This window comes from Wolffia australiana, chromosome 8 (genome assembly GCF_029677425.1).
Source record: "Wolffia australiana isolate 7733 chromosome 8, ASM2967742v1".
In the NCBI taxonomy this organism is placed as follows: Eukaryota; Viridiplantae; Streptophyta; class Magnoliopsida; order Alismatales; family Araceae; genus Wolffia; species Wolffia australiana.
This window is the reverse complement of record NC_135842.1, coordinates 16,598,498-16,622,567: the sequence shown is the minus strand read 5'-3', so window position 1 is coordinate 16,622,567 and position 24,070 is coordinate 16,598,498. Positions and strand designations below refer to the sequence as shown.

The 24,070-nt window shown below is 41.1% G+C and overlaps 2 protein-coding genes across 2 annotated transcripts; both read right to left on the bottom strand.

The window, feature by feature from the left end:
* Positions 1–4,008: 4,008 nt before the first annotated feature.
* On the bottom strand, positions 4,009–5,543 carry LOC144707033 (small ribosomal subunit protein uS14). Its single transcript, XM_078580148.1, has 3 exons — positions 5,383–5,543; positions 4,577–4,676; positions 4,009–4,173 (listed from the first exon to the last, which is right to left on the bottom strand). The coding sequence occupies exons 1-3, from the start codon at positions 5,442–5,444 to the stop codon at positions 4,165–4,167; spliced, it is 171 nt and encodes a 56-aa protein (XP_078436274.1). The 5' UTR covers positions 5,445–5,543; the 3' UTR covers positions 4,009–4,164.
* A 3,772-nt stretch (positions 5,544–9,315) lies between these two features.
* LOC144706484 (vacuolar-sorting receptor 1-like) lies at positions 9,316–15,478 on the bottom strand. The gene is made up of 12 exons (XM_078579458.1): positions 15,068–15,478; positions 13,092–13,784; positions 12,531–12,619; positions 12,229–12,298; positions 12,030–12,113; positions 11,863–11,939; positions 11,709–11,790; positions 10,739–10,821; positions 10,550–10,616; positions 10,024–10,152; positions 9,826–9,935; positions 9,316–9,597 (listed from the first exon to the last, which is right to left on the bottom strand). Exons 1-12 carry the CDS (start codon positions 15,375–15,377, stop codon positions 9,496–9,498), a joined length of 1,896 nt encoding a protein of 631 aa, XP_078435584.1. The 5' UTR covers positions 15,378–15,478; the 3' UTR covers positions 9,316–9,495.
* Between the last annotated feature and the right edge of the window lie 8,592 nt (positions 15,479–24,070).

Here is a 24,070-nt window from a genome sequence, read left to right as displayed (position 1 = left end):
TTGGTAATAAGTTAGAAGATTGGAGTAGAGTAGAAATACGTAGATCTGTGTAGAGTGGAGTGGATGCAGCTGTAGGGTGAAATTTTTGTAACATGCACGAAGAAAACTAAGTATGGTAAGATGAATACACATGATCCCTAAGGGCTTGCGGTAGTATGGAGAGTCTAACATAACTCTAGATATTCTAAAATTTAGTAGGCCTGCTCAAGTGTAGCAGTTTTATGGATGAGCAACTGAGTCTCAAGATATGGATCATGGCCAGTCCAAAAGTGTGAGATGACAATGACTGGATTCTCTTCAACCATACATCTCATATAGTATTCTTCATTCACTAGGTATTTACCCTGCTTCAATTTATCCCAACCATCACCTCAATTATAAATAAAAAAATCAAGGTTCTGCTAGAAAATCTTAGCTTGACCATCCAACCTCATCTTCGCATGTTAGACGTTTTGCAACTCAAGCATATTCTACCATTTGAAGTAGTTATTTAATTTGGGCTCCCAATTAAGGTACTTTGGATCTTGTGACCCCTCATAATATGGAACATCGACCTTGAAACTCTTTTAGGTCTGATGCCATTAGTTGTCATGATGTGGATGTAGACGATTGTGATCATGAACTTGTTGTCTACCCCCTGGCATAGAAGGATCATCATGAGCAACATGATTCCTATCACAACCTTGGGCTTTATCCTCGGGTGGCTACAGATCTTCATGTTTTGGGTGACTCCCATCCCAACCTCAAGGTCTATCATCAAGCAGATATGGATCGTCGTAATCAGGATAGATCCTATCAGGCATTCAGGTTCTATTCTTGAGTGGAGGAGGATCATCACATTCACGATGATTCTTGTCATGGTATTGAGCTCATTCCTCGAGTTTATGCAGGTCATCACAATCCTGACAAACCCTATCACGTCCTTGAGTCTGTAACAAGTGAATTCGCTCACTAACCGCCTCAATATAATTCTTTAAACACGTTGTCCATTGCTGTTATGGACGTCATGAAAACCGCTCTAGACAATATGTAACATGCGACCTACATCATCACATGGTGGAGATGGTGGTGGAGGTGAGAAATCTTGACTAGAGACAGAACCCTCATAGTTTTCTACAGACTGGTCAATTACCGGGCTATGTGTTTGCCTGAATGCAAGTCCATGAGAAATGAGATAATGAATGAATGAGACACAATACCAAAGATGTAGGGAAGGTAGGTGGACACATGTTAGGCTTTGATACCGATTTGATGCAGGATGGGTGGGAGCATGCGGTAGCGGGGACAGGGGAGACGACAGGGACGAGTGATGATTATACCAATATCCAAATATTAAGATTCAACCCAATATCAGCATTTACCTTCCTAAAGTGGTATTACTTCTAGTATTAGATATCTGGTACTGGAACAATTGTTTACATTTGTAAAATATTATGATACTACATTCTTGCTCGATAAGATACTCCCACTGTCTATTTGGCTCTCTCCTCCTGACTGTCCCCGTGGGATATTGTCGATAAATGCATAGGGACGGTCCAAATGTGAGATCGTTTTTTTTGGTGTGTTTGTGTGGTGTGCACAATGCACTGCACACCGCACACACCTTCGTGCGGTGCGAATCAGTGCAAATGTGCAGTTTTTTTAAGGCCCCCTGTCCTATCTCAGTGGGGTTTCTCGCTCAGTCTCCATTTATTATTCACAAATTAAATGACAGATGACTTTATATACGAGTATTTTTCCAAAAAATATCATAAAGAGACATGTCTCTTCAATTTGATCCAATCTCCCAATATACAAATATCAGATTCAGTATCTGAGATCCTATATACTGTACCAAAATCCAACACCATTAGACTGGTGGTGTTTGTTCTATTTTCCTATACTTGCTAGATCTGTCCCCATATCCTATATTGGCAAACAAATCATCCTTTTTATTTTCCAGGCATGGGATATCAGGATGTCTGATATCAAATATCAGGATGGATGTCGGACGACAAATACTACTTTGAACATCACCAAAATTGGGTTGGATCTCCCCCGCCTTGCTGATAAGTGTATAGTTATCATCATGGTCTGGCCAAATTTTGTGTCAGCAATGGAGAGAGAGCGGTGAGCCTTCTTTCATAAATTGGAGTTACATGCAATGTAGATGTCTGGCGTTCAAACTGAATCAATACCAAACATACACATTCAGTAATATGGTGATCTCTTTGTACTAAGGTATTTACAAATTCTATTGTACCCTCAGTCGTGGCGCTTGTTAACCTATCGACGATAGCTCTGATTATTGATAAGTTAGTGCAGCATATTTTGGGAGTGGCCACTATTCTCATTCAAGTTTACAAAGGTCCCCACGTAGGCCACTAAAGGTATATGGTTGTCCATAATGACACTACCCTTGATTATATAACTCAAAAAATTGGAAATACGACTTTGATAAGTGAAAGTTGAAATCAGGAGCTTGACATGCCTTAAAATAGATACTTTGCAGATTCTGGCAGAAGAAAATCTGTCAGAGGATTATGTTTGGGGATATTGAGGGTCACACTATCACAAATAACATGCTAATTTTTTTTAGTAATTTCATGCACTTTATGTGTTTATTCTCTTTTGACATATCATAAATCCACGTTATTAAAGCTTAAAATGATTTATTTCACTTTTATGATTAATTCCCATAGTTCTTTATTTTATGGCGCTTTAACATAATTTTTGACATTGATTTCACGGATAAAATAATTTCAGAAAACAGAAAATATTTATATAATATTTTAAATGGTTTATTACAGTTTTAATTCAATATTTTTTATCTTTTTGGATTTTCTAAAATGTTATTGATTTTTCCAACTCAATAAATAAATAGTTTTATAATTGCATAAAAAATGTGAATTTAGTTAAATATTTTTAATGAATTAATTGAAAATTTCCATTACTAGACGTCTGTGCCATGTTGGCAATCCATCATATAATTAGGAGGAGAGAGAAACTTGAATGACTCAAATCACGATAAATTGAAATAATAATATCTGATGATCCAGAAAAAGTGTCGTTCTAAAATTTTGAGGGTAGTTCCACATATCATTCCTCAATCCATACACCATCTTGGATTTATCAATAAAGCCTCCATCATAAACAATTATGAGTAACAGAGTGATTTGTTCATTTAAAAAAATGTTTGGGTCCACTCTTCTACTCCAAGAGTGAAGGTTGAAGGAGTGAAATTCAGATCAAGACACGTGAACTAAAATCACCACTAAGTTTGTTGGTCGGGTGACGACAAGATTAGTGTGATCTTCGTCTTTTTTCCACTTGCATCTCATCCATGTTCCTAGGTTGTCGTTCGTTAGCAGCGTTTCCCACTATCACGCAAACCACATCCAACACTGCCACTCATCGCCGTGCATCACTTCACTCCACTCAGGTTCATCTCCATGAACCATCATACGACACTGTAAAAGTGCCAAAGAATGTATTTTCATTAGAATTAATTACTGATTTTTTATCATAAATTTTTATATAAGTTCCCAAAACTATACAAAATGAATATATTTGGTTTTATATAATAACTATCTTCTCACCTTAGAATATCTCAAAATTTACTTTTCATTAGTTTGCTTGCACTAGATTATATTTGTTTTCTAAAGTATGAATATCATGAAAAACAGAAATGAAATTTAAAATTCACTTGTTTGATGTATGTTTCCCCGCACGCAAAAGGTTTACTTAACTGGTAGGATAATTAAATAGTTCACAATGTACTTTGGCATTGTGGATCAAGAATGTTGTGAACCATCGGGAAATAGTAATCGAAGAAAGATTATTCAAGTAAAAGATTAGTTTTACTGAAACCCTTTAGATATATCCAACTGCTGCAGTGGTTCTGTCTGATAGTTTATAACCCAAAACTGAGAGTCTTTGATTGCTAATTTTTCCCCGACTTAACTCTGACACTGATTCTTCGAGTATCATCTTCAGTAAATTAAACCTTGAAGTTAGGAAGATATGAGATAAGCTTAACAATTCCGATAGTAAAATAAAGATAGAATCCGACGATCCTAAAATCCAGCAAAAATAAAAAAAACGACATTAGGCGTAAATACAAAAAAATTCCGGCACAAAATAAAAGCGGTTGAGAAGCGCCCCACCAGCTTGAAGGCCATTCGATTAGCGGTACTGCGAAAGAAACAAATTTGCAGTAAAAAAAGTATCCTAAAATTACTTGACTATGATAAAAATCTCCGCTTAATTTCAATATTAGGAGGACCTAAAACCCGAATCATATAAAGTGATTGGGAATAGATTAGTAATCCAAAAGAATTGTATTTCTGGTAGCTACTTCAACAAAACATCAAACGAGAATTCTTTAGAAGAACATGAATCCCTAAACTATAATAAGAATCGAACCTCTATAAGTCACATGAAAAACTAGAGTAATAATGATCTGGAAATGGGTTTATAGACTTCATAATTTTATTCGATACGGGAATGAAATTTATATCTTCAAGAAGATGAATCACAACCCAATAAAGAAACGAAGACGATTAAGGCCTAGTTGAAAAAGGGATTAAGTGTGTACCTTGATGAATCCAATCTCTTTGGCATTGCTGCGGAAGCATTGTCTGCAGCACATCAGGCCATACTTCCTGATAAGGCCGTGAGAGTTGCCACAAACGCGGCTGGAGAGATAGAACATCGATTAGGGAGATATAATTGGTTAATTTAGGATTGAACGAAAAAGTACCATTAAGTACTAATACGAAGTTAATAGTGTTTTCCAAATCATTGGAGCATAGAAGAGAATAGGATACTCAAGCAGTGAGGATATTCGATCTATGCACACAAAAAATCCCATAAACCATGAAATGATACTGAGAAGAACTATGTGCAATAACTACCTACGATTACCAAACTACTGTATTAGAAGAGCAGAATGTATTAATCTTGCGGAAAGAAATCAACATTCGAGAGAAGACTCCATCGTTTGAAAAATAGTATTTCAAAGTTCAAATGAAATCAAATACGAGATATTCTGCGGGGAATTTCAATACGCGCAAGGCGTAATCATTCAAATAGAGGCACATCCAATGCGAATAACGAGCCATACTCGCAATATAAACCAACGAAAACGAGATTACAAACAAAATCAACATTTGAGTATTCGTTGCAAAAAAAAAAAATCAACATTTGAGTAATCATTCAGAAATTTCAACAACAGAGGTTACATAAATACGAGGAAATTTTCAGGGTCGAACTACCAAGTGAAGGCACATCGGGCAACGCAGACCAACGCAGATTAAAAAACAATGTCGATAACGAACCATACTTGAAATCGAAAACGACGAAACCGAGATTAACACATGAAATACAAGCGGGAATACTTACCAAACCCTAGATCCAGGGCCATAGTTCTTCGGATGCGAGTGCCAGATGTTGGAATGGCCCATCCTTCTGCAGTCCGCAAACTCTATCTCAATCACCGAAGAAGTAGAGTCAGGGAGCGGGTTACCGATTTGTTCGGGTGACCGCCTTATATGTTTAAAAAAAAAAAAAAAAAATCTCTTTGTCTCACTCTCTATCTCTCTTTAACCCTCTTTCTGGTTCTCTCTCTGTCTCTCTCTATCTATCTTGCTCCATCTCTCTCCATATATAACTCTATCTATCTCTCTATGTCATGTCTCTTCATCCCTCTTTCCATCTCTCTCTTTAACCCTCTCTCTGGCTCTCTCTCTATCTACCTATCTTGCTCCACCTCTCTCTATATCTCTATCTATCTTTCATATCTATCTCTCTCTATGTATGTCTCTTCATCCCTCTGTATACCTCTCTCTTTAACCCTCTCTCTGGCTCTCTCTATTTGTCTGCGTATATATCTCTCTCTCTTTATCCCTCTCTCAATCTCTCTCTTTCACCCTCTCTTTTTGTCTATATCTCTCTATCTATCTATCTTTATGCCTCTCTCTGTCTCTCTCTTTGACCCTCTTCCTTTGACTCTCTCTCTCAATTTATATCTCTTTATCCAGCTCTCTGTCTCTATCTTTGACCCTCTCCCTTTGACTCTCTCTCTATCTCTCTCTTCAACCCTCTCTTTATTTCTCTTCTTTCTATCAATCTCTCTCTCTCTCTCTCTCTCTCCCCCTCTCTCTCTCTCTCTCTCTCTCTCTCTCTCTCTCTCTCTCTCTCTCTCTCTCTCTCTCTCTCTCTCTCTCTCTCTCTCTCTCTCTCTCTCTCTCTCTCTCTCTCTCTCTCTCTCTCTCTCTCTCTCTCTCTCTCTCTCTCTCTCTCTCTCTCTCTCTCTCTCTCTCTCTCTCTCTCTCTCTCTCTCTCTCTCTCTCTCTCTCTCTTTATCCCTCTCTCTGAGTCTCTCTATCTATCTCTCTTTATCCTTCTATCTATATCTCCCTCTAACCCTCTCTCTGTCTCTCTCTATCTATCTCTCTTTATCTCTCTCTCTAGGTCTCTCTTTAACCCACTCTCTGGCTCTCTCTTTTTTCTCTCTCTCTATCTCTCTTTCTCCCTCTCTCTCTATGTCTCTCTTTAACCCTCACTCCGGCTCTCTCTCTTATATCTCTCTCTCCATCTCTCTTTAACCCTCTCTCTGGCTCTCTTATATCTCTCTCTCCATCTCTCTTTAACCCTCTCTCTAGCTCTCTATATCTCTCTCTATATATATATATCATTCTTTATCCCTCTCTCTATCTCTTCCTACAACCCTCTCTCTGTCTGTCTTTCAATCTCCCTCTAGTTCTCTCTCTAGCCATCTGTGGTTATCTATAGTTATCTCTCTATAAATCGATCTCTCTTTATACCTCTCTATATCACTCTCTAGCTTTTTCTTTTTACCTCTCTCTATTCATCTCTTTCTTTAACCCTCTATCTGGCTCTATCTCTTTGTTTCTCTCTCTCTCTATCTCTCTTTATCCCTCTCTCCATCACTCTCTAGTTCTCTCTCTTTGTCTCTCTCTGTATCTATCTCTCTTTATCCCTCTATCTATCTCTCTCTCTTTGACCCGCTCCGTGACTCTCTATCTCTCTATCTATCTATCTCTAGTTCTCTCTTTAACCCTCTCTCTGGTTCTCTCTCCCTCCCGCTGATTGTCTTCCTTTATATCTCTCTCTGTCACTCTATAACTATTTCTCTTTATCTCTCTCTGTCTCTCTCTCAAGCTTTCTGTCTTTTATATCTCTGTCTATCCCTCTTTATCTCTCTCTCAAGCTCTCTGTCTATCTCTTGTTATCTCTCTCTCAAGCTCTCTGTCTTTTATATCTCGCTGTCTATCTCTTGTTATCTCTCTCTCAAACTCCCTGTCTTTTATATCTCTGTCTATCTCTCTCTTTATCTCTCTCTCAAGCTCTCTGTCTTTATATCTCTCTATCTATATCTATTTATATCTCTCTCAAACTTTTTTTTTATATCTGTCTATCTCTCTTTATATTTCTCTCACGCTCTCTGTTTTATATATCTCTCTGCCTATCTATCTTTATCTCTCTCTCAAGCTCCCTGCCTTTTATACCTCTCTCTGCCTATCTCTCGTTATCTCTCTCTCTGGCTCTCTATATTTTATGTCTCTCTCTGCATCTATTTATATATGTTATCTCTCTATCTCTCCGCTCTCTATATGATTGTATATTCATTTATTTATCCGTTGCAGATCAAACTTGAGTCTTTTTCGTGTGTCTCATATCCTTGAACTAGGATTTGATATCTCTACGTCAATCTCATATGACGATATCAAAATGGATGCTTAATTTAATAGCTAAAGGGTGGACATGACAACGAGGGCAATGTCAAAGACAACAAGGAGGTGATGAGGATGTCACACTAGCAACAGTCTAGTGCAAGCAGGCAGAGATAGCATTACCACAAGACCAGTATCCCTTTTTGTAACATATTTATTTGCTTCTCAGAAAACTTCATTTTTATGGGTGTAAGAGGAGGGCTTTATATAGCCTCTCTGTGATGTCCCTTTTTCATTTAAAATGGAAAATACAATAGAAAAAAGTATTTCAATAAGAAAAAGAAAATAAACCATAGATTGATGGGCATGTTCCCCATCACCCAAGATCGATGAAATCTATTGAAGACTAAAGTATAGTGCATAGTTTATTGATATTTTATTCAAAGTTGATGATGTGCATTTAATTTGACTCATTTATTTGAGTATGTTTCCCTGTCCTCACAATGCAAAGGACTTAAAGTGTTGATACAATGCACATGTTTGTGAGAATAGGTGATAATGAAGATGAATAAGAATGCTAGTCGATGGAGGATAGGGAAGACATGATAAAACCACCACATCCGTATTTTATAAAATTCTGAACTTTTATTGGCCGACACTCTCTGAATAAACTTTTTTCCAAGAGAAAACATAATTTTTAGGAAAGCAAATCAATAGTAAATTTATAATTCAGATACCATTATACAAGCATGTACACTCTTTAAGGTTGGGTCGAATCCAGGATTTTAAAAATAGTTATCACATGTTTGAAAAGTGAGATATGCCTCTTCAAAGTCCCATGACAATGTGAGGTTCAAAAATCTTCATCTAGTTGGTAAAATTTCCCTCGTAGCATATACAAAGTACAAAAAAAACAAAGTGGAAATATTTAAAGGCATTATTCACTAGATTGAGAAATCATGTACTCTTTTGCAAATTATTTACCTCTACAGAGAAGTGTTAAACTGTGTATTGGACTGCTGTTTGATAGATAAGCCTAAGTAATATATTAATAATTTTATCTTATTTGTTACATAATACACATTTTATCAATTTTTGCCAATGATAAGTATAATACCTGACAATATAAATACTGCCAAAGTTGTCACAACCTTGGAAATGTTATTGTAGACTCTCTGGGGGTCTCACCTTAATCACAACCTTGCCATCATGTTGATGATGCTTTGATCAGTATATTTTATGAAGAAAATGCTTTGATCAGTATATATAATGTTGTTCATTGCGGATGATAACTGGAAAGTAGATTGACTCCTGTTTCAACTGAATGTCACAAACTGGGCAAGGATTGATAGTGTCAAAGCGATAACTTAATTCCAGTTGCAAAGTTACTGCAGTGATTAAGGCCGAAAATCAGAATTTGAGTTGAAGTACCAGCAAATGAAAACTCCTCATTAGCTTAAATTTGGATGAAGTATAATTATATATAAAAAATGGAGGCTTTCAGAAGAAGCACATTTCAATATTTAAGGGCACTCAACTCTCAACTGAATCAACAATCATAAATATGAAAGAATAATAATAAGTACACCGAAACTTGGTTCTACTCAAAGAGTAAAATTGCACATTTCCCATTCAGATATCAAATAAAAGTGTTAACCTTGCTTCTATCATCCCAAAAATTCTCGAAAAATTTTAAAAAAAAGAAAAATTAATTATGCCATAAACAAGATATACACATTAAATCACTAACCATCTCTGTACTAAGACACTCCTCAGAGAAGTAGCTCCTGCATTACCAGATGGTTTTAGTTTGGGGTCTTCATGTCCGGTCTTCATCCAGTGTATGGGAAGATATCTCCACCTGGCTATCCAGAGGCATGTACTGGGCCATGATGGCTCTGATCTCCGAGTCCATATAAGACTGAAATACAAAATCCCATACTATAAAAATCGTAAATGTATCAGAAAACAATAGGGATGGGAAGTTATTTGTTTGCAGACAAACAAACAATCCCTGGGGGTAGTTTGTCGTTCGTGTTTTTGTCCAAAATAAACGGTCATATTCGTGTTCATTTGTGTATACACCACCAAAAAAACACAAATTTCCTCTACCTGATATGAGGAAATAAAAGAGGGAAAAATAACTCACTCTTAATCTGTATTTATACACGACAAACGCCCCCACAGCAGCAATGGCCAATCCGATCAAGATGGCCCAGACGGCGACCCACGTAGACGTCGCCTGGACTGCCTTCTTCGCTGTTGGAAGGTTCATCCAGCATTAGGGAGAACTTGAATAACTTTGATAATGGGAGATATTCCAAACTTGTAAAAGGGATAGTATTACCAATGCATGCATCATTGTCTTTCATGTACAGGAGATCCCCACTGCAGGTGCAATCGTAGCTGCCCCAAGTGTTTTTGCAGCTGCATTCAGGGCACTGGCAAGCCCTCTTTTCTTTACACTCGTTTACATCTGCATGAAGAGAGAGAAGCTCAGAAAAACAGATAATTAGAGAAAAGCACAAGCTCAGGAACCAGGTGTTGAGATAAAGAGATAAATACAACCTTGCGAAAGATACTAAGAGAGACAGGCATATACACGCAAAGAAAACAAGATGGAGAGAGACAAATTAAAAAAAAAACAGATAATTCGCGAGGGAGAAACCAAGCTCCAGAAACTAGATGTTGAGATAGAGAATATAAACACAAGCTCGGGAAAAGATATCACGCTAGAGAAACAATAATTTAAAAGGATTGATGGAGAGAGAGAGAGACATAAAGAAAAACGTTTTCTTCTTTAAGCAAACATGTTTTTTTTTAACTATTTTAAGCAAACATGATAGTTCCGAAGGATGAAGGACGAAGTAAACCTTCACAACCGCTGACTCCATCGCCTCTAAATCCAGAGGGGCACTGGCATTTGTGTTCTCCAGATTCCTAAAAAATGTAAAAAACATGGTATAATTACACATCCATGCAAAGGGTTGAAGAAAAACCCCGTGTTAAAAATCTTAAAGAAGTGGGGAGAGTTCAACAAGAATGACGATATAAACACAGACCATGCAGGCAGAGAAGGCTTGACCGTCTCGAGTTTCCTTCCAGCAACCTCCGTTGTTTATCAGGCACCTTCCAGGCCCCTGAGCTGAAGATTCATAAACCCCAAGATGAATAATTTTCAGACTCTATAGCCCAAGATGAAGATTCAGTTAATGAATCCATCCACCAATCATCAGGAACATGCAGAAAAATATGAGAGATAACTGAATAAGTGTACTCTTGAGTTTATCATTGGAGTCGCCATTCTTGATGACAATGACAAGAGAGTGATAATGAGCCATCGTTTGGTTGCACCATGATGATCAGAGAAGTGGAGAGAGAGAGAGAGAGAAAGAGTTAAAGATGGAGAGGTGGGATAATGCGAGAGAAGAGATGGAGAAGAGAGTAGGTGTAATTTTAACATCTATTAGATCCGCAATACTTGAATTTTTAACTCCTACACTGCTAAAGTTGTCGCAAACTCATCATCCAGTTCTCAGAGATTGTCATCGTCATCAACATTGCCATACCACGGATGGATGACGATTTAGTCATTGCCATCCTCTGCTCGTTAATCATTGATGATGACAGCTAACCGTTACCTTTATTTGATATTTCATGTATTGGCATTTCCTTTGCTGTTATTTCCTTTTATAGGTTCCCGTTACATAAGGGGTACAAGGGAACTGATCTAGAATCTATCAAGAAGTGTCATTTTCCGTTATCCTTCTTGGTTCTCTTGATATCTCTTCTTGTCGGCAAGGGTTTGGTGGGGGAAAGATTGTCCACCAAACAATCCGACAGGTGACAATGATGATGCTAATACGTGTAGATGATGATAACAAAATCATCTTCCTCCAATCCTAGTTTATCATAACAGGTCACAAAAGTCTTCCGAGATGTACTCTTGACACAAAAAGAAGAAGAAAGAGAGGAGAATAGAAAGCGAGTGAAGAGTGAGATTAGTGTTTAAAAGAAAAGACAATGTATTACCTTCACAGGCAGTATAACCGTCTCCGTGAAACTGCACACCTTGAACAAGGGGACACTCACAGACTCTCCCACGAAAAGTATCCTGAAGAGCAACCGAAAAAAATTGATTAACGTGGGCATGAAGAAAATTGACCAAAAGTGTTGAGAGCGTCACCTTGCACGCTGAGATATTGGAAGCTTTATCCTGCCAACAACCCCCATTGTTGTTCAAGCATTCATTGGTCTGTATGTCTGAAAGAAAATTATGATACAGAATGAGAAACTTCAACCTTTGACAACACTAATTTAATTAGAAGAGAAAAAGAAGAACACAAAACTTACCCTCACTTAGGCATGCGGTAGGTTCAGTGGTTTCCTCGAAACCAGAACAGACAGCCTTTAAGACAGAACTTCTCTCCAATTTCCCTGTACGGCAAAAGGTAATGGTTATTAAGTTCACAATAAATAATGAACAGAACAGAATACACCAAAAAATTAAAAAAACATCTAAAGATTTCAGGACTACGCAACATGGGCTAACCTCGATACTGCCGATTATTGATGACGAGTGTGGGAAGTATTGTGACATCACCCCTGGAGCCCTTTCCAATCTACAAGAAGAAAATTCATCGCGTGCCCGAAAAAGAGAGGTTGAATATTGCAAGAGAAAATCACCAACAAACTAGAAATTTACCACCTAAAGAAACTCTTAAGAGAATAATGTTGGACTAAATGTCATTTTTTTTATTTTTTGGCTTAATAAAAAAATCTACAAGATTTCTGAGGACACAAGAAATTGGGAGCATACAAAGGAAATTAGGGCTCAACTGATAGCTTATTCACCTGGGCATCTTGTTCTTCTTTCAGGATTTGATTGTCAGAGTCATCATCCGGATCCCCCATACACTTCTTTATCTTTCTGGCATCGAGACCTGTTTGGACGCATCGGTTGAAATGGCGTTGATCACAATGCAGTAATTATCTCAATAGTGAACACGTATTCAAACATAAGATTAGTTTAGGCATTTCGTTTTAATAGAGCATGAAGGTAAACTTTTATAATAACCAGATATATACAAACGGCACATTTGATGTTACTTTCTAGCAGGTAAAGGATAGGTACAAACTTTTTGACCATCCATAGAGAACATTTCGTTTCAGGATAAAATGTCAGAAATATGTTTTAACTTGTATACACTCATTGAGTAGATAACCGAGCAAAACACTTATTCGCAACGTAATCAAAATACATAAAATGCATTATCCCCCAAAACAAAAATGACCTCCGAGAAAAAAAAAACATAAATATGGGGTGGAAATAAGAGTCAGCGGAGACAGAACCAACTCTAAGCGAAAACAGATGTCTCATATGATTTCTGGAAAAGTCAATGAAACTAAACTCACCGAGAGATGAGATAACCTTCCCAGCACATTCTTCATTGTATTTACTCTCCTTCATCGGACATCTGATGTGAAAATCTGTCACATAGTCCCACCAGACCCAGGGCTTCTTATTCTCATTCGCCACCTTAAAGACGCATAACTGCCTTAAGTTCTCAATAACCACATCCTTCCCATCATAACCTTTGCTGAAGTCCTGTTCTGGGTCAGGTGCACAATACCTCCCGTGATTTATGCACTGAGACTTGCACTGCTTACTGGCGATAAATGATTGCGGGCAGTACCAAGTTATATAATGAGGTGTAAACTGAGTATAACCCCCATGTTCAAGTAATTGTGCAGCACCCTTGTATTCTTTCACGAATTCCATTAACATATCACACTTAGGCCCACATTCATCATTGCTACTGGTCCATAACTCATACTCGACGCGGTTATCAGGGTGAGGAACAGCTTCTCTCCAGTCAAGGACTACATTTACCATGTCTCCATTTTCATACGCCTTTTTCAACTTTCCGCCAAATTCTTTATCTATAAGAGCAGAAGGAATCGTTATGTTCTGGATAAAAACTGCTGCATCGGTTTCTTCGCGAGGAAGATCCATAGTTATCAATGGTTCATTGGTGTTGTCAACTACAAGCACTGCAGATGCACCGGCCTTCTGCGCGTGCCATACCTTTCTAGCAAAAAAACAATCTGAAAAAACAGAGACAACACAGTTTTATTAAAAGACTGGCCTTTAGATAAGTTTAAATTTTCATCTATTAGGGGGAACTTGGTTGCATAGGCATGGAGAGGCAAGACTAAAGTTCTTGAAACTATATAACCACAAATAAGATTTGCCCTAATTGTGGATGAGAACGAAAGGGTGATGACAACTCCTCATCGCCCTCATCATTTGTTTTCACGAAGGTAACAATGACGGCAACTAGTTTATCCTCGCCAATGTCTTACAACTGGGAATTGTTGAAGGAAGAGATATCATTTTCTGGTCATTTTTGCAATTTTTAATCTTTCAGATGACAAGGGGTGATGAAGAGTCATCATCGCCCTTGCCAATAAACTGTGGATAGGATAAATATGATAATGATAATTTTTTCCACATCATCGGGGCCGTAGAAGAGGACGACAATTAGTCATGATTGCCATCGTCCCTAATAGATGCTGAACTCATCATCATCAACGAACGGGAAAGATAAATTCAACATGATGGCTTTATAGATCCAATGCACTAAGACAAGTTACAGATCAATGTCATGTTTATAAAAGGAGTCTCTCATAACCACGGACTTAAAACTTTAACAACTTCAAAACCATTGTAATGCCACCAACTACGCATTAGGATTGAATAAATGATAAATTTGAGGCAACTCACTACAAGTTCTACGCTGTTCAAATTAGCATTTACCATGTGGCATCTGACGACAAGCAGCTGTTCTGATTTTAAGCATCAATCTCCGATCAAAAACCTAACAGATTTCGAGATCTAAAATTGGAATATTTTTGCAGAATGTTCATTGCACAGCACTCGGTAGATTTTGGATTGGAGCGTTGAAATCTGGGGTCTCTATAGTTTAATAATAAATCGAAACAAACATCTATCAAAAAATCAAAAGCTATTTCAATGTCTGAAAAGTATGAATACACGGGTAACTCTATGAAATTAACTTATAACAGCAGGCTTTGCAAGATTCGAGGGTTTGTTACATGAATTACGCGAGACGTGTTTTGAAGAACGGAGCCTTCAAGAAGGAAACAAAAATCATGGCTTTCGATATAGGAGCATTGTCGAGCAAAGCTCCGAGTAGAAACATTGGGCAATTGGCTTAAGTTAGGAAATGGCCTGAAGACCTCATTCTAAAGAGATTCACAATGTACTCCAGATCTGGATGTATCAGAGCCCAGCGAGGCATCACGGATAGGGATTTCACAGAAATTGGAAAAAAAATGCAAAAAAAATAGGAATAAAACATGTTTACCGCCACGATCCAGGACCAAAAAGTTCGGAAGAGCATGGGGCTTGGCCTTGAACGATGCAGAGAATTCTTCACATCCATTCGCGTTCGTCTTGGGATAAACAATGGCGCCGGCCATGCTACCGCCATATTGCGGAATCCCAAAGTTGGCGATGGCACTGTCGTGCTTGCCCCTCAATTCATTGGGCGACGTTACCATCAGACTGTTCTTCTCCACCACAAATCTTCCAGAAACAATTGCAACGAGAAGATCCAACCAAATCCATACCGCAAAGAGCCAACCGAATCCCGATCTCTCGCCAGATCTCCGCATCCCGATCTGCGAAATCCCGATCTCTCGATTTCGCAGAAGAGCTCTGCTTCTGCGATCGGATCACCGCGAGAACGATTCTTCAACTGGATTTTCAAGGGTTTTTTTCCTGCTATGAACTGCTATCCAAAAAAAGACGATAAAAAAAAGTCGATCCGGTCGACCAGTTCCGATCAGATCTCTCAAGTCACGTGGCAAAAAAAGAGTGGGGGATCTACTTGTGCTTGCCACGTGTCATATCCGTGACCGTATCAGACCGTCGATCCGATCGATCGGATCGAACTTCCGAACACTATTTTCGTCTAGTGAATTTGCGCGTGGACGGATGACGGAAGATATAATTGAACGGACGGTACGGAATGGTATGGAATGAAAAATTCTATTATAGTCTTTACTTAGTAGGGTTCTGCACGCGTCATCCGTCACGTCACACATCACCGTGATGGATAACGTGACAAATGACGTGACGATGACGGTGACGGTGATGAATGACAAAGTTGTCATGACAGGGACATGATAATGACGGGTGCATAAGACGTGTTACATGAAGGAATGGCCGGATGACGGAAAACAGTGTTCCAAATTGGAGATATACTCCTCTGAAATTACCGTAATTGGAGATATACTCCTCTTATTCTCTGTCATCCAAATTTTCATTAATTAAAAACCGCAGGATATTTTAACAATTATGCCATTTACTTTAGAAATTACCGTAATATCCTATTTTCCTGAGAAGTATATCCATTTTCCACTACCAATTAATTTCTCCCACGAAAAAATCTGAAAATTCCAAATAATTTCCAGACAAATTATCAAAAATTTGGTAACCCACCCCGACATTAATTAGCATTAAATTACTTTTGAAACTTGTGAGAACCTAAAGTAAAGGATTAGGCCACGTATCAAGAAAAACATCAGTTCATTACATGTGAAAGGAGAGAGTATGTATAGGCATAAGTACAACAGTAAAATGTGGTGACTACATTTTCCTAAAACTTTGTGAGATTACAAATAATTGATAACAATCCTTCCCAATATTCAAGCTCCTGAGGATTACAATGACATTATCACTGATCAAATTTTCATTGTCACTGTCTTCCCTGCAAGTAGGATATGGATACTGATGAAGGTTTTGCCCTATCATTTCCTCTTTTTACTCTCCTCTATTAGACCTCACTCAGATGTCGAGAGACAATGACGAAATTTTCATCCTTAAGCTGCAAATGAGAGATGTTTTGAATGATAATTATGATTTATGTCAATGTCCCCCCATACTCATTATCATACTATTTCATTTTCTGATTCATCAGCCATGCATTACTCACATGTTTTTGTTGATTTGTGTTTTCCTTCAGGCTTGCAGAAGATTGGCCACGGACCATGCAGGTAGTGCACTTCATCTCCCGAGATCACATGAACAACAAGTCCACCTTTCTTCCGTTATTCTTTTTACACATGGATGTTTGTCCTACATCTCCTCATCTCTTTTTTTATTTAAAAGATTATACACTGGAAAGGCAGACTTTGTCTTTAGGACTCTGAACCATCACGGCTTCCTTGGGCAGCTACAAGAAAGAAAGCTTGAAATTCCATGAAAAAATAAACTTACCCACTTCAATCTGAGAAGCCTTGCACCAAGATTAACAAATTCACAGTACATGATGAACCATAAGACTAGGGATAGAAGCAGTTGAATTATCATTCCTACGAGTGTTCCGCTATCGAGACGGATGGGGACATAATTTTTCCTGCTTCAAATTCAAGTGCTTCAAATGTTATGTTCACTCATCAGAGAAAACAAAAATGCTATCCACCCAGCTGCGAAAATGCTATCCACCCAACTGCAAGGACGAGAACTCTTGGTAACCGAAAAAAAGTTACTGATTGGGACAACTGCTAACTCCAGGCAAAGTTAACGGCATCATTGAAAATAAAATGCATATTTTTGAAGTAGATATAAAATGCATGATATTACTTTTTAATGGAGATTAGATTCAATTGCTTTATCACTTTCACACACCATTTATAAGAGGACATTGACTAATCACGAGTCTGTTAATCCTGAGGACCACACTTCACGTTCACACCCAATGTGCTACGACTTGATAGTAGGCATATGTATGCGATATTAAGTTCCAACTCGGAGTTTACTTGAGGGTTTTGATACTTTATTTCGGTTCAAGTTAGGGGTAGGCCCTAAATAATTTCTCACACTCATTCCAAAACCTAGGACTTGTGCCTCTTACAAATTTCATGCTTGCGATGTGGATTTGAGTGTTTCTTGACTAAACCTCAAAACCCAAAGGCCCAGGATGATTCTTTATTGGCCAGCCATGCAATTTGGATTGGAATATTGAATAGAGCTTGCTATAAAAGTACTACACATTTTAAATCAAATAAATCATAAAAAAATAAAGCAACTTCTGAGCAGATTAAATATTTTCCAACAGTGAACATATGATGTGTAAAGCTTGTATAGTTAATTAAAAATAATCATCCGTTTTTTAGGAAATGAAAGTGATTTGTGTACTTTAACTTCTAAATTATTTCAGTCAATCAACACACAAGCATAAATAATATTTCAATCAACACACAAGCATAAACAAAAATGTCATCCGTAGGTTTGGGATACGAGAGGGATTGTATGAGGCACCTCCAGCATGAAAATTCTAAATATTAAAAATCAGGAAGAGTGAAAATCACAGACAGGACAAAAAAACAGTAAACTGCTCGTGACAATGGAAAATTAAAGAATATTCCAATATTAAAAATAAATAAATCTTATTCACCTAACAGGAAAGAGGATCACATATCTCATAATAACTCCCAAACACCATAAAGGAAACAAGTAAATGTTCCTGTTCCAGGGCTTTGGAGGATTAGACTTAGAGCACTGAGTGAAGGAATCCTGATAATGAGAGAAATCAAATATCCAAAATAAATCATTAAGGGAAGCAGAAATGACATAAAGCAAAAGATGAAGGTGAACAGAAAATAATGAGGAAAAATCTCCAATGAAGTCGTGATTGGGGGCGAACACCGGCATACCTGCAAAAAATTGCCAAATCAAGTTGCAACTAAGATACCAACTTTAGAATATTGAAATGATACAAATAAATAAAGACGCAAATACAGAAAAATCTCCAATGAAGTCGTGATTGCGGGAGAACACCGGCATACCTGCAAAAAATTGCCAAATCAAGTTGCAACTAAGATACCAATTTTAGAATATTGAATTGATACAAATAAATAAAGACGCAAATACAGAAGAGTAATACCTTGTACTAGTCGTCGTCAAAAAAGTCATTCGCACTATCTCCATCCCATAGTTGGGCGTTTTCAGCACGTAACCAACAATTCACTGTGACTAGAAGCTCAATGCTTTCAATAGTAAGACCTGCCCTCTTGAAAGTGACGACAGCACATCCTGCTGAGAATAAACACTCTGTTGGGGCACTAGTTGCACATACTGAAAGAACCTCTTGGGCAAGAGTCCTGAGTCAAAGTTAATTTAGTGCACCTATGCGTGCCCACCATTCTAGTGTTGTCTCCATGTCCTTTCTCTCTATTGATTGGAGATAAGTTTCCAATTCCTCAGTTGGAGTCGGTACCTGTCGTTCCTTCTCCCTAGCTGGTGCTACACCATCGATGAGTATATCTTGTTCCCGTGAAGTGGCATAAGTCAGCAAACAAATGCCAAAGCATCATGAATGAAGCTAGGATCGAGTTTTGACCCCTTGTTGAAAGTGTCAAGAATGGCTGAGATTTTCATCAAACGGTTCTTCAAAATAATTGACTTCTACTTCAACGTCTTACACTCCATGTAATGGGGGACCATCCAGCTTCGAAGACACCATCAAACCACTTCATCAAGAGAGGACTCACGCGCGAGACCCGACTGATGGCGCGGAACCGTCCGACACCGCAGGATCGTCACGCGAGGAGCCAGCACCGTCTTCGAGCCCGCCACCGACACGTGTCCAGCCGACACGACGAGCCGCAGCATCGACGCGCAACCCGGGGTTCAGATATACGGCGTGATGACACGCCACCTTCGGATCGTTTTACTTGTTTCTTATTTTATCTTCATCGCTTTTCATCTTTATCGTTTTGTCGTTGTAGCGAGGGGAAGAACCCATATGAGGATATCTCCCCCCCCCCCCCTACCTTAGTGGGCCTTACAAGCCCCTTTATTTTCTTCCCTTTTGTTGTTTAGGGGGGGGCCATTTCACACTTCCTATATAAGGGAGGGGAGGGCGCCCCCCAAAGGCACTCTTGAATTTTCAATGAAAGTATAACGTTTGGAAGTCAAAGAGTTACCTTTGTGAGGAGAGGAAGAAGAAGAAAGAAGAAGAAGAAGAAGGAAGAAGAGAAGGAAGAGGAAGGAGAAGAAGAGAGAACAGATCGCGCTGCCCGCCATCCCCGCTACAGCCACCGTCCTGCCCTGCCGCTGCCGGCCGGCCTTTCCTCCGCCGGTCGGTCTTGTTCGCCCCCTTTGCAGTCAAGCTCCGCCGACGTCGAGCAGCTTCCCCATCGCCCGACCAGCCTCCCCGCCCCCCACCGCGGACCACTCGCGTCTTGACGTGCCCACCACCGTCGCCCGACTCCGCTGCCGCCGATCAGCCCCTCCCGTCGCTGCCCTGCCGCGCTACCGTTTCCCGCGGGTGCCCTTTGTTGGTCGCCCTGCTGCTGGCTGTCGTCGACCGGTCCTGCCGCCGCCGAACAATCCTTCCCCCATCGCCTGATTGGCCTAGCAATCGTCTTCATGGATTGAACGTGGCCTAGGGCGACCGCTTGTTGATGTCCCGCTGTAGCCAGCCAAGCCGCCCCGAGGCCCCGTAGCGGCCGCGCCAATTGCCCGTGCAGCGCCCCACAGCGCGTTGTGCATCATCGTGCCGCGCCAATTGCCGCTGCTGTGCGCCCGCCCCGAGCGCTGCCCGCGCCGTGACTGCCCGCGCGCAGCGCCGCTCTACAGCGCGCAGTGCCCGTGCTGCGCCGACCACCGCTGACGTGCGCCCCGCCCGCGTGCTGCCCCACGCCGTGATTGTACGCAACACCCGACTGTCCCACCGTGCCCAGCACGCTGCACGCTCCACCGCTTAGCCTCCACCTCCGCCTCATCTCCGGCCCGTCGTCACTCCGCCTATCCGCCTCCAATCCGCCCTCACCGACGCCCCAGTTCTATTCCCGTTCTTATCTCCCGCGCCCTCCAATTAGCAGTCGTCGGACGCGACAAAAGGTACTCCCTCTACTGCTCTTTACGTCTCTTATCTACTTCAGTGCACTTTCCTATTGCCTCTTCTGCGCTCGGGTTAGATATAGGTGAGAGCGAGACAGGTTGAGAAAACGACGACAATTATCACGAGAGTCTTACCTGCCCAGTACAAGTCAGGTTCTCTCGACTCATGTGAGCACTTCAGCGGGGTATTCCCGTTCGGCGACGTACTCGGCCTCGACCCCCTTGGGCGAGGTTCGGGAGGTCCGATTGACCTCACCAGAAGCGATCCCGACATTCTCTAGAACGGCAACACCGCATTTCGGCGCACGCACGTACGACAGTAGGATTTTCCATGCATCCACGTCATCATATATACCTGTCCATTTGATACCGAGCCGCTACCCTCGGTGTCGACCGGACGACGTCTTGCCGATGTCCGGCATCACCGACCTTCGGAGTACTCGGCCTCGTCAACAGCCCACAAAGGTTTGACGTCATATTTCCTTATACTTTCATTGTTTAGTAGGCCTTGTATATTGGCCGCGTATGTGTTTGTTTTTGTTTATTCTCATGTGTTTGGACTGCAGTACAGACCTACACGTTTGCGTGTGTCTTAGCGCATGTGTGGGCATGTTAGTGGTTTTCTCTCTTCTACAAGGGGCCCCAATTATCCTTAAATGGGCCTTCTCCCCTTTATTTTTTAAGGGGGGGGGCCTATTTGCACCTATAAAAGGTGGGGCCGCCCATAGGAAGAGAGAATAGAAGAAAGATTGAAGAAAGTGTATTTTTTAGTGATTTTTCCAGATTTTTTTTAGTTTTTTAGTTTTTGTCATATTTATGAAAATGCTACTGTGAAGTTAGGAGAGAGAAAGCAAACCCTAGAGTTCACCGGAAACAGTTGTCGTCTTCACTGGAAACAGTCAAAACGCTGCCTTCGCAGAGTTTCGACTACCGCTCCTAAGGCTGCCCAGCGTAGCCAGCAGCTGCCCAGGATCACCTAGAGCTGCACGCAGCCGTGCAGGCCGCCCCCGACCGCCCAAGGCCACACACGGCCATCCAGGCCCCCAGCAACTGTCGACTAAAGGCTGCCGCAAGGGCCCTCGGCCGCCGACCCGAGGCCACTGCCCCCGCGGCCGACCTGAGGTTGGCGCCCTTGCGACCGATCTCAGGCTGCTGCGCCCCGCGCCTGACTGAAGGCCGCCGCAACCCGCGGCCAATCGGAAGCCACCGCCCTGCCACCACCCGAAGGCTGCCTTTTGGACCGCCGAACGAAGGCCACCACCCCACGACCGACATGAGGCCGCCCTTCGTGAGGCTGCCCCTCGATCGTCATGGGGCCACTCTCTCGGTCGACCCAGCCAACCCTACGGCCGCCCACGAGTTCCCTTTTGACTCCCCAGCGGCCGCCCCCGCGGCCGCACCTAGGCTGCGCACGCAACTGCCTTTCGGTCACCTTCCTAGGCCGCCTCGCAGCTGCCCTTGCGGTCACCTCTTCGGCCTCCCCTCAGCTGCCCCATGGTTGCTCCTCGCTCGTCTTTGCGTCCGCTCCTCGGCCGTCCCCAGCATCACGCCTCGGCTTACTGTGTTGCCCTGATGTCACGCCCATTACAACCCTAGTGCCGCAACCACGGCTGCACCCATTGTTGCGCCCATCGCTACGCCTGCTTGTGCCCCATCGCGCATACTTGCTGGACACCTTCCGCGACTGCCGAATCAGACCTTGCATGTGCCTACCACTACTGGTACACTCATCAGCTCCCTCTCGATGTCATAGTATTTCTTCTAATGCCTCCGGACGTTTTCTCCACCGTCGTGGTTAGATTAGTGATAGATAGGATTCACATTCTGAGGATTAGGATTTCAATCGGCACGTTCTTGGTTTTGACCGTCGAGGGTGTGTGCATTAACAGTAGTAGCCGAGCTTGCACTGTCAGCTTTCAACCCAACGTTTGGATCATCGGGAGCCTAGTGGCATTTCCAGGTCTTGCATGTCGTAGCCTAGTGGACGTTGGTGTACATCGACGCCGGATTTATACTTCTCAGTGATTTTATCATTGCATCATCACTTGCATTACGTTTACGTTAGTCGTATCCACTACATTGCATGATTGTCATCGCCCTCCCTATGGCGTAACACGAGCCGTTCGATTAACACGAGCCGTTCGATCCCTTTGTCTGTCGTGTTACATCATCATGCTCTCACAAGCTTCGTAGATAGATGCAATTTGACTAACAATCAGCTTTCTTCCCGACATAAAGATTGTAGAAATATCAAACTTAGGCAAGACTGTATCAATATATCTCATCAGGGCCTTCAAAATGCAAAGGACTTCCACGACTCTCGCTATCTTTGAGCCGCTAACATAGTTTGTTGTCTTGTAAAATGGCCCTAGTATGTCATGGTAATCTGCCAACATTTCACACTCTTCATGTGAGAGTCTCATGTCCTTATCTATTGTGGACAAGATTTGTAAAGCCACAAAATCAATGACATCTCAATTCTCTAATGCAGCTTGTAACATGTTGATGGAGGACCATCTAGTTGAGCGTGTCCAGACTCGTCATCAGCCACTTCATGGAATCCGTGTTGATGTGAAGAACCAAAATTTCCTCTACCAGATTTGAGAAGTCGTATTCATGTCATTTTTTCTTCGTGTTGTGTCTCTTTGTGGTTTACGGCGGCTCACTCCTCGTATACGGGCCCCATCTTTGTGTTGTTTTATTTTTTTTTCTCTCTGTTGTCTTTGATAGTATGTTGCTGAAGTCACCCAACATTTCCCACTCTTCACGTGAGAGTCTCATGTCCTTATTCGTTGTAGACAAGACTTGTAAAGCCATAAAATTGATGACATCTCGCTTCTCCAATGCAGCATGTAACATGTTCATGGAGGATCATCCAGTTGACCATGTCCAGACTTGTCATCAGCCACTTCGCGGAGCCCGTGTTGATGTGAAGAACCTGAATTTCCACTACCAGGTTTGAGAAGCCATATTTGCATCGTGTTTTATTTGTGTCGTGTCTCTTTGTGGTTTTATGACGACTCATTCCTCATATAGGGGCCCCATCTTTGTGTTGTTTAGTTCATTTTCTCTCTATCGTCTTTGGATTGTAGGGAGGCCCCTCCTGCGTGAGTACAGGCCTCCCTTCCCCTTTGTGTTTATATGCATTGTTTGGTGTGCTAGTTTGCACCTTTAGGGGGAAGGAGTTATGTGGACTTCTTTCTTCCCTAAATTATCCTCTTAAGGCAAAGCCCAATAAGCTTCCCCTTAATAGAGGCCCATCATGGTACTCATAGCAGTTCCCTCTTTTCCACTATAAGAAGAAGGGAAAGGTGAACTTGGGATTCAGATCTGAATTATTGAAGTTGCAGTCATTGTTCTTTTGAAAAGGTTATTATTGTTCTGAAGAAAGGAAAAGTGGTGTTGGATTTCCCTGAGGTTTGCACCTAGTAGCGTCCTCCAATATCTGTCTCTTTCA